The sequence below is a fragment of the Gekko japonicus genome, unplaced genomic scaffold (assembly GCF_001447785.1).
Source record: "Gekko japonicus isolate JY-2015 unplaced genomic scaffold, Gekko_japonicus_V1.1 scaffold460, whole genome shotgun sequence".
In the NCBI taxonomy this organism is placed as follows: Eukaryota; Metazoa; Chordata; class Lepidosauria; order Squamata; family Gekkonidae; genus Gekko; species Gekko japonicus.
This window is the reverse complement of record NW_015173688.1, coordinates 749,243-763,637: the sequence shown is the minus strand read 5'-3', so window position 1 is coordinate 763,637 and position 14,395 is coordinate 749,243. Positions and strand designations below refer to the sequence as shown.

The following is a 14,395-nucleotide window of genomic DNA, read 5'->3' as shown; positions in this document are numbered from 1 at the left end:
TTCCCCACAGTCTCTCTCATTTTGGTAGCTCTCTTGGCCCCTGCACACATATCCCCCCCCAGTCTTGCTGCTCCCACCTGTAAAGGAAATAAGGAGATGATGGAAAACTACTGTAAAATAAGGGAATAATCACACTGGGACTGAGAATGTAATTCTTGCATGTATGAACTTTCACTGATAAACTGATGTCTTTCATGTCTTAAGCCATCTACTTTGTAGTCAATAAAATTTACTATTGCTTATTAGAAGTGTTTTTCTTTCCAGTTCCTTTAGAGAAGAGGTGTGCCAGGGCAAGCCAATGTATACACAGGCCTAAGTGATCTCTAGATTCTTGGAGTGTGCACTTGTGGGGTCACCTACCCATGCCAAACTGAGGTTTTGGGTAACAGGGGCCTATTATTCTAAGAGAAAGCAGGACATAATTGGCAGGAAGGATGAATATGAATATTAGGTAGAACTATATTGTAAATCTGGATGAAGACTATGGCTGGATTATATGCAGTATTAATGAAAGGCACAAGCAGAGGTGGATTTTCTGATCAAACATTTCCCTCAGCAGCCACAAAAACAATATTTAAGATTAGCCTGTGTGGATGAAAAGCCAGGCAACACAAGCAGCTGAACTGAGAAGAGCTGTCCAATCAGTGATGTTTTAAGAGGCCTAGATTTAAGATTGCCAGGTCTCCACAGGCCACTGACAGGGGATGGGAAGGCAGGGGTGCCAAATCCAGGTTGGGAAACTCCTGGAGATTTGGAGATGGAGCCTGGGGAGGACAGGGACCTCAGTGGGGTCCAATGCCGCAGAGTCGACCCTCCATTTCTCCAGAGAAACTGATCTCTGTCAGGGGTCATTTCCTGCAGGAGCGCACAGGAGCGGAGCTCCGGCAGTAAAGAGCCCAGGGGAGGGCACATGCAACAAGCCCCACCCCCTGCTCCCAGCAGCCATCAGTCAGAGCAAGAAGCAGCCAGGTAAGTTGCAGAGCCCCCCTGGCCCCCCAGTCCAAGACAGTCCAGTGGCACCTTTAAGACCAAGTTTTATTGAGGTACAAGCTCTCCCTCCTCTGCGAGAACAGATCTGCAAGCCCCCCCCCCCCAATAGCTAGCAATCCAAAACAGTCCAGTGGAGCCTGAGCGGTGGGTGTTGCCTTCTGACACACTCCCGGTGATGTCAGGGGGTGTGGTATATGCAAATGAGTTATGCTAATGAGCTCCTGCACCTCTTTTTCTATGAAATGACCCCTGATCTCTGTAATATAGAGATGAGCTGTAATTCAAGAGGATCCCCAGGTCCCACCAGAAGGCTAACATCCTTAGAGGGATGATCTCACTCACTTTCCCCTCTGCAGTGCAATTGTCCATATTATATGGCTTTTCAGTCACATGAGTCACTCAGTTCTCAGCATCGTCTTTTTGAATCTCACAAGCAACTGCTGGGAAGGGGAAGGCAGGTAATAACACAAAAATAGATTTCAAATACATAGGTTATTCAGCTCCTGTACTTCAATGGATACAGAAGCCTCCACATGTTCAGAGTCTCTCTAGAGCCAAAGAACAGCCATTTATGTTTTCTCAAACAAAGCAATACCTATGTGATGTGACTGTGATTTTTTTTGTAAAAAAAAGTCTATAAGGCTCATTTCCAGGCACAGACATTTCCCCCCAAAATTGATGGGTTTGTTTCTATGGCCCTCAGACCTTCAATGGAGTGGCAGCGGGCAGTGGGATCTGAGGGAGGGAAGTCTCCCTCCCCCAGCAGATAACTAGCAGCCTTAATGTTGACTATTGGAACATGTATAATCAGAGCAAATAACTGGAATACACTCATATGAACATGTGTACAGAGCCAACAAACATTCACTTTGAACTGAAACCAGTGACCCGTACCTGGACAGACGTGCATAAGAACATAAGAGAAGCCAATGGCCCATCTAGTCCAACACTCTGTGTCACACAGTGTCCAAAAACACCAGGTGCCATCAGGAGGTCCAGCAGTGGGGCAGGACACTAGAAGCCCTCCCACTGTTGTCCCCCCAAGCACCAAGAATACAGTGCATCACTTGCCCCAGACTGAGAGTTCCTATCTGTACCTTGTGGCTAATAGCCAGTGATGGACCTTTGCTTCATATGTTTATCTAATTCCTTCTTGAAGCCGTCCATACTTGTAGCCGCCGCCACCAACCTTTACAAATAAATTACAATATAGTTACAGTGCTTATTCATTCATTCTTTTTCAAGTGTGATCAACCAAGGCCATACTTACCCGATGCTCTAAGCCTCCTACTCAGAGTTAATTTTGCGTTTCCCTTCGGCATCTGCTGGCTATCATTACTCACTATCTCTGCAACTGCTCTGTTATTTCACTATGCCTTGATTGCTCACACCTGTTACAGCCCATTGTCATTTCCAAATTTTATTCCAGGCAGCCGCCAATTATAAAATTATACAGATAGCTAAATAAATGAAGATAAATCAAGAGCTTAATGTAATCCTTTAGGTGACATTGTTTGCAATTTAAAAATAAAATAGGCTTCCTTGCATAACAATTCCTTAGCCATATCCACTCTGTTGTATGTATGTGGTTGAAATCTATATGTCATCAGGATTGTGTCCAACTTCATTATAGTAGACAATCATTGGGGCCTCCAAAAAATTTTTTAATTTGATTTTTATGTTCCATCATTCTCAATTTAATGCTTCTTATTGTTGACCCCACATATAATTTTTCACATGGGCAAAGTGCTACATATATCAGACCACAGGAATTACAGTTATTAAATTGGTCTATATTCCATGTTATATTAACCTGAGGATGTTGAAAAACATGCCCTTCCATCACCATATCATAGAGAACACATTTTCCACATTGAAGAATCCAGCAGGTTTAACAAACTCCTCCCTAACAACTGGTATACTTATCTATTTCACCCTGTATCATTGTTTTGTCTAAAAAATAAAAATTGCCTTAAAAAAAGAAAAGAAAAATCCAGCAGGTAAAGTTGATTCATTACCCCTTGTTTAATCATATCCGACCTGACCACTATATCTTTATTGCTATTAGATTTTCTTCATCCTACCACTGGTGGTAAGCTACATCCTGGTAATGTATCAAATATCAGTGTTTATGTATGCTTTGTGCTATTTTATTAGATAATAATGAATAATCAAAAGCACAAGTCATTCTTTTGTGTTTGCCATCATCCTGCTTTTTTAAAAACAAGTCCCTCCTATTTATATGTTTAGCTCTTTCCTTAGATTTCTGTATTACGTTTTTACAGGGCTTTTTTTGTAGAAAAAGCCCAGCAGGAACCTATTAGCATAATAGGCCACACCCAACAGCAGAAACTCATTAGCATATTAGGCCACACCCCCGTTGGTGCAGCTCTTTAGCGTATTAGGCCACACACCCCATGCCTTCCCTTGGCTTGCCCAGGCAAGCCCCCCCATGAAGGGAAGAGGGCAGTTTAAACAGGCTGGGGAAGGCACAGGGAGGCATTTAATCGCCGGGGGTCGCTCTCCAGGCCTTCCCTCTGTAGCCACGCACAGAGAAGTGCCAACTCTGAAGCCAGCCGGAACTCCGTTCCTGTGCGTTCCTGCCCAAAAATAGCCCTGCTTTTTTAGGATAGCCCATTTCTAAAAGACTTTTTCAAAATATCCGCTTCTATGCTGTAATCCTGCTCCAAATAAGAATTTCTTTTAATCCGAATGAATTGATTGTAAGGAAGACTATTTTTAGTATGGTCAGGATGGAAAGAATCAAAACGCAGTAATGAATTTTGATCTGTATGTTTGGTATGTACACCAACAGGGAAACGGAATATATACCTAGGAAATCCATTGTCGTATGGTAATTGTCTGGAAGCAGCAGCACTGCCAGACATAAAATAAAGGAACAACAGAAGAAGCAAGTTTGTGGACTGTAATAGAATCAATTTGTTCACAGGGAACATTGGTGGTGTTTTCTCCAGGGGAGCTGATCTCTGTCATCTGGAGAGTGTCACAGGCAGAGAGAGAGAGAGAGTCCAAGTCCAGTCCAAGGTCAGAGCTGAGAGGTAGCCGAAGTGGGAACCAATAACAAGAGTCCAAAACACAAACTGGGAGTGGAGTCGTTCAGAGCCGAGGTCAAGGAGCCAAGAGTTCAGGACATGGGTAGAGACCGAAACATGGGCAGAGTGGTTGCAAAGTGTCTTCAGATAGACTAGTTGCTGCCACAAGGAACAAGCATCGAGTTGGGAACTAAATACCCCTCAGCTGCTGCTGCTAATTAACGCTCGTCGTGAGCAGCCCAGCATCTGCTAAAACTCAGGTCTGAGTGAGCATCTGCCCTGAAGGCGTGCCTCTCGTCACCTGGACATCAAGTCCTGGCGGATTCAGTTTCTCAAACATGCCACCTGTGGAGGCGAGTCAGGGGGGCTGTTTGCTGCTGAGTGTTCCTCATCAGCTGTTGCTGATGTGGGCGGCCTCGGCAAGTTCTCGGCCTCTGACATGTCATCGGGGCCAGGTGTGGGTTCTGCTGAAGCCGGGAGCTCACCCTCGTCAGTACTCATGACAGAGAGCAGTTTTGATTCTGAATCATCTCCAGACCTCCCTGGAGATTGGCAGCAATGGTTCCCCTGGAGAAAATAACTGCTTTGGAGAGTGGAGTCCATGGCATTATATTCAGCTGAGGCTTCTTCCTTCCCCAGACTCTAGCTTCCATAGACTATACCACAAAATCTCCAGGAATTTCCCAGCCTGGAGCTGGTAGCCCTCGTCAGGACTGGCACCAATGAGTCCCCCACCAAGGTCTTTGCCTTTTTTACTGACAGAACCAAGCTTGGTTGTCTAGGAACAGCCACTGAGGCAAAAGTTAGCCCCACAGCAGGAGGAGAAGAGAGTGGTTTGACAGCTAGTGGCCCATCTCAGTAGCCAGCCTGTCACAGAAGAAGAAGAGGAGATTGGATTTATAATCTGTCCTTCACTACCCAAAGGAGTCTCAGGATGGTTTACAATCTCCTTTCCCTTTCCAAGGAGCCAAGCAGAAGTAGAAGCGTCTTTGTCAGGAGAGACAGCCATTTGGGCAGTTTATTCTGACTGGGGACAGTGGCTGAGGTGGCAAGGAGCAGGGAAGAGGAGCGGACCCAGCACCCAGCCAATGGGACGCAAGTACACTTGACTGACGGTTAATGGGCCAATGACTGATGGAGCGCACAGCCAATGGGAGAGCTGGAAAGTGCCAGTGCATTAGAGCTCAGTGCTGTGAACAATTTATCATTTCACATGGATCTTCTGATACTAGTGAAATCGATTTGCTTGTTCATAGGAAAAGAAGGAATAAAGGAGAAAAGACTCACTTTTCGATTGGGTGTCCTGCAGGTATGTGCTCTACTTCAAATCCTGCTTGCCTCAGCACATCAATAACAGTGTTGTTGCCCAGGAAGTGACCTAAAAAATGGATAGATACAAAAGTCACCGAGAATGTTGACAAAAAGAAGCACCCTCTAGCATACTGTAGTCTGACTGCATGTCCTAAAAGTTGAATTTTTTATTTTATTTATTGCTTGGCTGTTTATGATATATTTCCACTCTACTGTTGATGTTCACTGTGGGCTCTTTATTGAAAAGCTTCTTAGTATTTATGGTAGTCATTGTCCTGTTTCTGGTAGTAATTTGTGCTATTTTACACAAGACTGTAATATTTTTTGGTCTGGACAACACAAAAAAGACATAGACAACCAACTCTCACCCAGCATAAGACAGAGAGAACAGTTTACCTTCACCTTCTTTCAGCCACAGAACTCAGCCCAACACTTCTGCCAGATTAACTCTCCCTGCCTTGTATATTGGACATTACACTCATATAGCTTGTTCAATCACTGCAACATAAATTGCATCTAGTAATCCCAGTCTTTATCAGTTGATATGGCTACAGGCAAAGAGCCAAAGGCCAAGAGCCCTTTGGCTTTTGCCAAGGCTCACACCTCTGCACAAGTGTCAGATGAAATAACAGGAAAAGAGGTACCTGTAGGTGGGGTTTTGTTGGCTCACAGGCTGTAGTTCCCCCCACACTCGGCATGAGATGCAGATGAATAACAGGTATAGAGGTACCAGTAGGTGGAATAAAGGCATGGGAGTTGGCAAGGGCAGTGTCTACTATTCTTTCCATCAGTGGCCATCCTACACTTGCTTTTCCCCCTGTAAATGTCATTGTTTGGGACCTTGCAGACTAATTGTGATGGTAAATCTTCAAACTTTTAAAGTTCCTCCATCACGTGAGCAGTCTGATTGTAGCAGCTGCATAAGGAAGTAAATTATTCTGGGGTATGCAACTTCATGCAGTATCCATGCTCACTCAAAATTTTCCAAAAGCTCCACTCAAGATAATTTATACCCCTCAAAAGTAAAAAAGGAGAAATCATATGAGCAGGTTGTACTTGGAATCATGAACTGGTGTAAATGTCCCAGTTCATACAGTAGTTCCCCCATGTGGTTTGGGGTCTACTTCACAAAGATGCCTTTCACACATCTAAATTGGAGTTTTGTCTTTGACATATGCAGGTCTGATTCTGTTACTCTAAGTTGAAGGTTATACAAAAAAAGAATGTACAAACTTTCAAACTGCATTATACATTTCATAAGGCAGGGAAAATAAAGTTATATAGGCACACCAAAAGTATCATATAGAGTCAGAAGTCAGTATGTTTCTGGCAACGATTCTCCTGTCAAATGAGAAAATAATCATTATGTTTTTAGCCTCTACCTCATTTTTGTTTGGCATCTGCTTTGTCTGTATAACCTGCTTTTTAGAATTGAAATGTACTATGTTTAGCTTTTTCTCTGCTACTTCTCTGCTTATATGGGATAATTTTTATTTTGTTTTAACCATTACTGAGATGGGGAGGGAAAGAGACCAATATTCAGTCTTTTTATTTTTTTAGCAATCAAGATTTCTTGGATGATGTACATCATGTTTCTATCAACTCAGAAGTAACAATATTGTGATACTTCAGTTGGGGCATCAAACTCATTGTTTGTACACAGCATGATTAACAAACCAGATGTGAAAGTGAACTTCTATCCACAAGGTGTAGTGTTAATAGGGAACATGTGCATGGCCGTCCTTGTGATGTAATGTGTCTGATCTGTGACCATCATTTATTGAGTGCATGCATTTTAATAGTGTTCTCAGTCAAGCCCAGGAACTATATTTCTACCCTTGACTGCTGGATCTAGGCATGCAGCCAGGGGAGCTGCACGTACTTCATGCTCTTACACATACAGATTTTGATCCAGCAAAGGGATTGTCCTGCAATGTCCTGCTTTTGCATGCAAACCTTGATGTTGGCTCAGGATGATATTGAAAAATCCCTGAATATTCAAGAGTAATTTAGATTCCAACTTCTTAAAATCTTGTTTTCCTGTTTATATTACAAAGGAAACATGATAATCAGTATCCGTGTAAGAGAGATATGCATATAGAAATTTTAGTACAATTTGCAAGAGTCATAAAGGGATTTCTAGCCAAAGAATACTTTTTACATGACTTTAAAAAAAATTATGAAATTAAACTAAACAAAAATAGAGAATGAACCCCAATTAAAATTGCATTTACGGTTCCTAACTTGATCCAGGTTTCCACCCACTCTTTTGGAGAAGCAAGTAATTGTGTGATTTTGGTTTACTAACTGGCTTATAACTAAAGCAGAGACAAGATCCCAAAAATGTGTTAAATGACCTCAGAGGTTTGAGCACTAGGACATTGGTGAGTCATTAACTTGATTTGATTGAAAGCATCCAAGAAATTTGTTTTTTCCTCCGTTAATGCAAAGCAGGAGCAAACAATGGGTCCAAAACCTTTAACTTCACGATTACTGATATTTTCCAAAAAAATACCAGCCTGGATTGTGGTCAGTTCCAAGAGAACACTGCCAGTACTGCTTGTGTGCACAGGTTATTTAAGCAAACATGAGACAATCCTTGGAGTGGATGGAATATATTGTATCACGTTCAGAGAAGCAATCTTGAAATCATTTAGCATCCAGTCACCCCACCGACTTCAAAGTGGTTTACACCAGTGGTTTGAAGATTATGGGCACTCTCCCATCTCTTGAATCATGGTCCAAAGCTAAGTGATTTCAAGAGGCTTTTGGCTCTGCATCTGAATTCAGTCTAAGCTCTGTCTTTTCCATCAGCTGTTAGTGAAAGGCTGAAACAGCCACTGCATAGATAAACTTACAATAAAGGAACTCTTCAGTCTCCCCATGCAACCTTCCTTTTTGATGACCCATATGACTGAGCTCAAAGTCTAGCATCTTATTTTAGTACAGCAGAATGAATAAAGTATAGAAGTACAAGAAGGTATATCAAAAATCGGGGTGTCTTGTAAACTACAAAAGGAAAACACCACCTGAATCCACAATATGGAAATGTGATGAGCATTAAACAATATTCAATGTACTATTAACAATAATCAACATTTCCTCTCTCTTTTTCTCCTACTTAGTGGAGCAGTTCACATCCTGAGCAGAATATAACTGCTGCAATTTTAAAATGGAAAAACACACAAGCAAACCCTGTGATATGAACACTATTAAAAAGATTTATACAGGGGTTGTTTCATAGAAAAAGAGCTAGGGGAACTCATTAGCATAACTCATTAGCATATGCCACACCCCCTGACATCACCGGAAGTGTGTCATAAAACCACACCCCCTGACATCACCGGAAGTGTGTCATAAGGCCACACACCCCGCCCCCAACGCCCTCCCTGGCCCCAGGCAGGCAGGGGTGGGGAGAGGCAGGGAGGAAGCAACTTACCCTCCCTCTTCTCCTGCCTCCTCCTGGCTGAATGAGAGGCAGCCGGAAGCAGGGGGTGGGGCTTCATCATATGCCCCACCCCCTGTACCTCACCCGGGGGAACTGCGATCCCCCGCGATCCCCCCCGAAATGACCTCTGGATTTATATAACTTTTTAGACTTTATAAAATTGCAAAAAAGTTTTTTCAGCATTCTCAATTATACAATATTGTAAAAAAAAGTCCAACATAGTTCAACATTATGAGTACCCGGTTATGAACTCATTTCAACTTTACAGTCTTCCTCAGATGTAATCCTATATTGTAAGGAGGTGTCAGCTTCTTAATCCAGCTCAATGTTGTATCCTGGAATAAACCATAATCAATGAAAATTCACATGTAGCTGCATGGAAATTAGTTATTTTAAACTTATAATGATTTAATAATTTAATTTTTAGAACACTTACTTCTAGTTCCATAATAAATGTCTAAGGTGCAAAAAAGCCTCCTGGATTTTGCTGGCTATGCTCTCCTAAGCACTATTTATTATAGTAGTAGCAAACCAGTCCTTATTTCACCTGGCTAGAAGCCTTCATTTTCTGGCTGGCAAATACTCTCTACAACTAACTGGATCCAGACTCTATAAAGATTCTACAAGTTAATTCCATGCAGCTGCATGATGAACATCATTTTCTTAAAGTAACATGACTTTATTGCAGGCTGTACCTCTGTAATTATATCAACTATTAAATTTCCTATAAGGATAGTTATAATTATTATGTAAATACTTATTTAATCCATCATGTGTACATTTATGTCTTTTTCATCCCCAAATAGAAACAGCACAAAAGAAAAGGGATCACAAGTATCCAACAGGAAAAACACACAAGCAAACCCTGTGATATGAACACTCTATACAATATAGGATTACATTAGTTATACACATGAAACAAAAAGTGTCAAACACTACTATAACAATTTTCCTCTTCCCAACTTCCCTTTTTTTCCTTTTTCTTGGCTGAGCAGTCCCTTTTCTTTCTTATTTGTTTCTCTGTCTGTCCCACCCAGTTTTTTAAATGTATAATAGATAGATGCTGACCTATCCTAGGGAAATGAGGACTGATTAAAATTATTCTTTTGTCTTTGTCTGATAATAGCACACAAGAGGCTGGTGGTAATGAAAAACTAACAAACTGCTTTATTTCACTTTTGAAGGGAAATGGTCAGGTGTATCATGTTTAGGACTTAAAAGGTGAACGGGCAACAGGAATGAGGTAACTGTATAAATATAAACAATAGATAGTTTGGCACAAACAAGCAGCTGTTTAGGTCTACTGACAAATCTTTAAACACTGAGGAGAGAGATTTCTTGGCAGTTTCTGCTTAAATAAACAAGCATAAACTGTTCACAACTTACAGTGGACACACATATAATCTGTGTACAGTGTACATTTGATTTTTGTATATACAACCATTGATTAATTATCATGTTATATTCAACACATGTACAACTGAATATGTGTTTTAAACCCACATTTATCTGGGTACTGGTCCTTGTTTCCATTTGTAAAGTGAAAGCATGTTGGCTCTTTCTTTCAAACAGGTTGTATGTGTGTTCACTATAACATGTGAACAGGGCTTGGGACTGATTCTCCTGAATAGTTAGAGGCAGTCATACAGGGAGGATGGAAGTTTCTTTAGATGATGAGTGATACTGGTAGAGCTTGAATTTCCAAGCTCAGAAATATGAGTGATATAGTTCTGCCATTCCCTGCCCCCATCTCCAGTTTTCTGTTGCCACTCTGAGAGGCAACAGGAGATTAAAAATACAAAAAAAAAAGTCAATTGGGCCACAGAATGATGTCACATCTGGGGAAAACCTGGAAGTGACATCAATCCTCTCTAAGAATCACTAGAAACTCTATGGTTTAATTAGTAATTATAGGAAGGAGTGGGGGGAAATGGGAAGATTTTTGTTGATCTGTGGTGTTGATTGTATTCTGATTCTTAGATCTGTCCTAATCAGGGAGAGAAAGAACAAAGAGTATGATATGATTTGTATAGGGACACTGAATTGATCTATGATCTGATGCAGGCTCCTGAGTGTGGGGATCCATGATATAGATTTTATTTTTATTTTTTACTTTTTAAAGAAATACTTTATCTAGAAATATGGTGAGTAATAGGTTTTTGCTTTGCAGTCAAGGATGTGTGTGTCTCACTACATTAGTTTTCTTCCAGATGTAGTACTGGACTTACTTCTAAGGTCAAATCTGCATTTGTATTTTTAAATCAGTTTCGGGCTGCTGTGATGCCATCTTTCTCTACAATTGTTTGAATGTTGTTCGGAGAAGGTTCTTTTAAATCAGTAGGGAGGCACAGTGACAGTGGAGCCACCCCGAGAAGGTGATAAACATATGTGGACATGCAAAAGTATGCTAGCACTGTTGAGGTGTGAAAATGAAACCAAATGTAGACAGCTTTTTTGAAGATGGAGTCAGAAGGCTGGGACACTGGTGGGAAAGACAAATGCAGATTCGACCAAAGTCAATCACATGCTTCGAGTTGTACTGCAAATCTCTCCCCTTCTCCCATTAGACTGCCTGAGAGACTCCCCCCTTTCTATTTGCATTTTAATTTCCAGCTTGATGAATTTTGAACAGCATGAAAGCTTGCATACTCTGCTGTGTTATTTAGATGGTATTGATAATATTATATATTGTATGGCTTTTTTATTCAAAAATAATTTAACTTAATTTAAAATACAATAGATTAAATTTGACATGTACACATTGGAATCTGAACTATTTCCCATGTATTTATTTTGTTTCTATTCAAGACCCCATATTTTTGAAGATGTGTCTGAGGCCCTATATTAAATTATAATTTTTGGTAACAATTAAGATGTGGTTCAAAAAGCCTATGAAAATGAGCCTGAATGTCAAGCAAAGGCAGAATTCTTAATCTAAAATCCAAAATATTCATAGGCTCATGATTTTCCTCAGATTTTAAGTGCTATTTTGGGCATGAATTTCTATTAATTCCAGTTTTCTTTCTATCTCTTTCTCTGTTCTCTCTCTCCCACTGTTTAACTTCAGATTATAAACTCCATGGGACAGAGGCCTGATCTAGTGGTCAGAAGGCTGAGTGTGGATAGAGCTAGTTGGAAGGGGTGGTGGAGGCCACAACTAAAGCATAATTTTACTTGATCTATTTTCAGTAGTGTAAGATGGGTCCACAATTTATATGAACATGTACTATGAAATATCCAGGATAATAGACAATATCCCAAGTACAAACTCATTTCAATATCCTGATATCTTCTTCAGATGGAATGAAGAATAAGGTCCACATCCGTAAAATTATACAGTAGAAGAAAATAATAATGTCTTGATAGTTTATGCATGTGTGTCAAAAATGGAAGAAGTCATAATAATATTAAACTGAAGGGAAGTTATCTCCTCATAGTAATCTTATAGATGTGAAGGTGGATAATAATAATTAAAGCATTAAATTGTCAATACAGGCCATTTTCGCTGATTAAAATCAGAGGTATTCAAAATCAGACTGAACCATTGTATAATGGATCAATGACTATAAGGGGAAGAAAGGAATGGCCACAAAACAACTTTTCCTACATAGTCCCAACTGGTCAGAGTTTAGCAATTTAACACCCAGGTCAGTATGGCCCTTCCAGCCATTCCATGAAAAATGACTGGAAGCCTCCAAGAAAGCAGTAGCACAAACAGCCTGCTGCTACTGTGGCACCTCTCCCAGCTTCGCATAACCATGTTCCTCCATTCCTATGATGAGGACTTGCCCCTCCACTTCCTTTCCCCACTTGAAAAGTACTGAGACTTACTTAGTGAATTCAGCTCTCATACTTTATTCAGAGAAGAACAAGACAAAGTAGCTGGCTCGCAGGCCGGCTTATATGCCCCAAGGACAACACACATACACCCCACACCCATGAATGGTCTATTTACACTGATTAGATTATTCCTGGGGAGCCTAGGTTGGCTGGGAACTAGAATCCGAACGTCTATTGTGTTTGGGAGCGAAGCTCAAGTACCTCACCTGACCGCATGTGGAACCGGCCAAAACTGGATTGAGCACATGGCTAGGTCAGGACACAACACCACTGATCTAGAACTGCCTTTTTACAAGGCCACTAAGTCTGTCTGTTACTGAATAAGGCAACAGGTTAAGCAATTTAAGCTACTAAGCACAGTTACTGTGCAGCTGCACATCTGCTCATGAGGCGTTTGAACCATTTGCTGCTGAACCTAACAAATCTGAGGAGTGGCTCACTCTGACAGAATCAGAATGCACTCCACATCAGGTACATTCTACTGTCCAGCATATTCACTGTGAAGTTCATAGCATCACTACTTAGTGCTAGCTTTGTACAGAATACTTTCCCAATGAGATATTTCTGGAACCATGGCTTGCTTAAGGACATCTAGGGAGCTTAACAACAAACAAAACCTGGAGCTTGATTCGACAAGGGATAAATGCCATTCACTAGTCATATCACTGTTCCACACTACTGTAAGAAAAAACATCAAATATGTCAAAGATTCTGAAACAATGTTTGAAAGAGTACATAAGGTCTGAGCCATCATGTCTTTGATGAGAATTAATATAAAATAAAATGACAAATTAGAGAGTAATAGAGTGACGCTTCTATTACAGAGATACCTCAGTCACTGCCAATGTTATATCTGATTGATCTAAAATATATATATACAGTTTGAAGAAGGGAGAAACTTAACCAGTAAATATTTTCTACAGACGTGAACACAGAGTACTTCCCTTTTGTATTTTATCCAATTGCTTTGGTCTAACCATAATAAACACTGTAGATTTTGCCAAATGCACTGGAACTGGTGACGAAAGAAAGCAGGGAAACAAACAGGGCTCTCCAGGGACCAAGAGGCTACAAATGTCTGATTCCTTTTGTGGTGATTGTGAAGAGCTGAGAACTCCTGACCCTGTTTACTTTGGCCATTTTGATGACTAATTGTGCAAAGTACAGCTCTGCTTGCAGTGGGCTTCGAAATAGTTGGATTTCTGCTGTGTGTCAGCTAATGGGTGAAGTTTTTTCCTTCTTTTGTACAGCTTCAAAGGCACTGTTGATGGAGGTCTTTTGTGAGGGAATTATCCATTTCTCCTTTGTCCTGTTTTACCCCTCTAATTCCCGGTGTCAGTGAATACTGTAGCAACCAGGCTAAGTAATTTGGAGAGTATCTCCAGAGCCAGGAAAAGCACAAAACATTTCTTGAAAACCATCACTCTTGCCCGTCATACAAACAAGATAATATTTGTGTAATCCCATGTGAATGAGAAGGCATGGATTATTGAATTAATTTTCTTAAGATTCTATCTTGACACTCGCAATAGATGTGTCCTTTCAAGTACTATAAAACTGAATAAAAGTGAACCTATTTTAGATTTTCATGACATGATACTGTGTTGGGCTAGGATCTGGGAGGCCTAGAATAGGATTCTGCCAAGAAGCCAGCCACACTGGCCTCAGGAAGCTGTTGTGGATATAAAATAGGGAAGAAAGAATTATGTACGCTACTCTGAACTCCCTGGAGACAGAGCTGGATAAAAATGCG

The 14,395-nt window shown here is 40.8% G+C and overlaps 1 protein-coding gene across 1 annotated transcript in view; it reads right to left on the bottom strand.

The window, feature by feature from the left end:
- LOC107120433 (metalloprotease TIKI2-like) overlaps positions 1-14,395 on the bottom strand; it is a 525,698-nt gene that overhangs the window by 49,693 nt on the left and 461,610 nt on the right. The window contains 1 exon segment of the mRNA XM_015423132.1: positions 5,327-5,421. Coding sequence (XP_015278618.1) covers positions 5,327-5,421 — 95 coding nt within the window.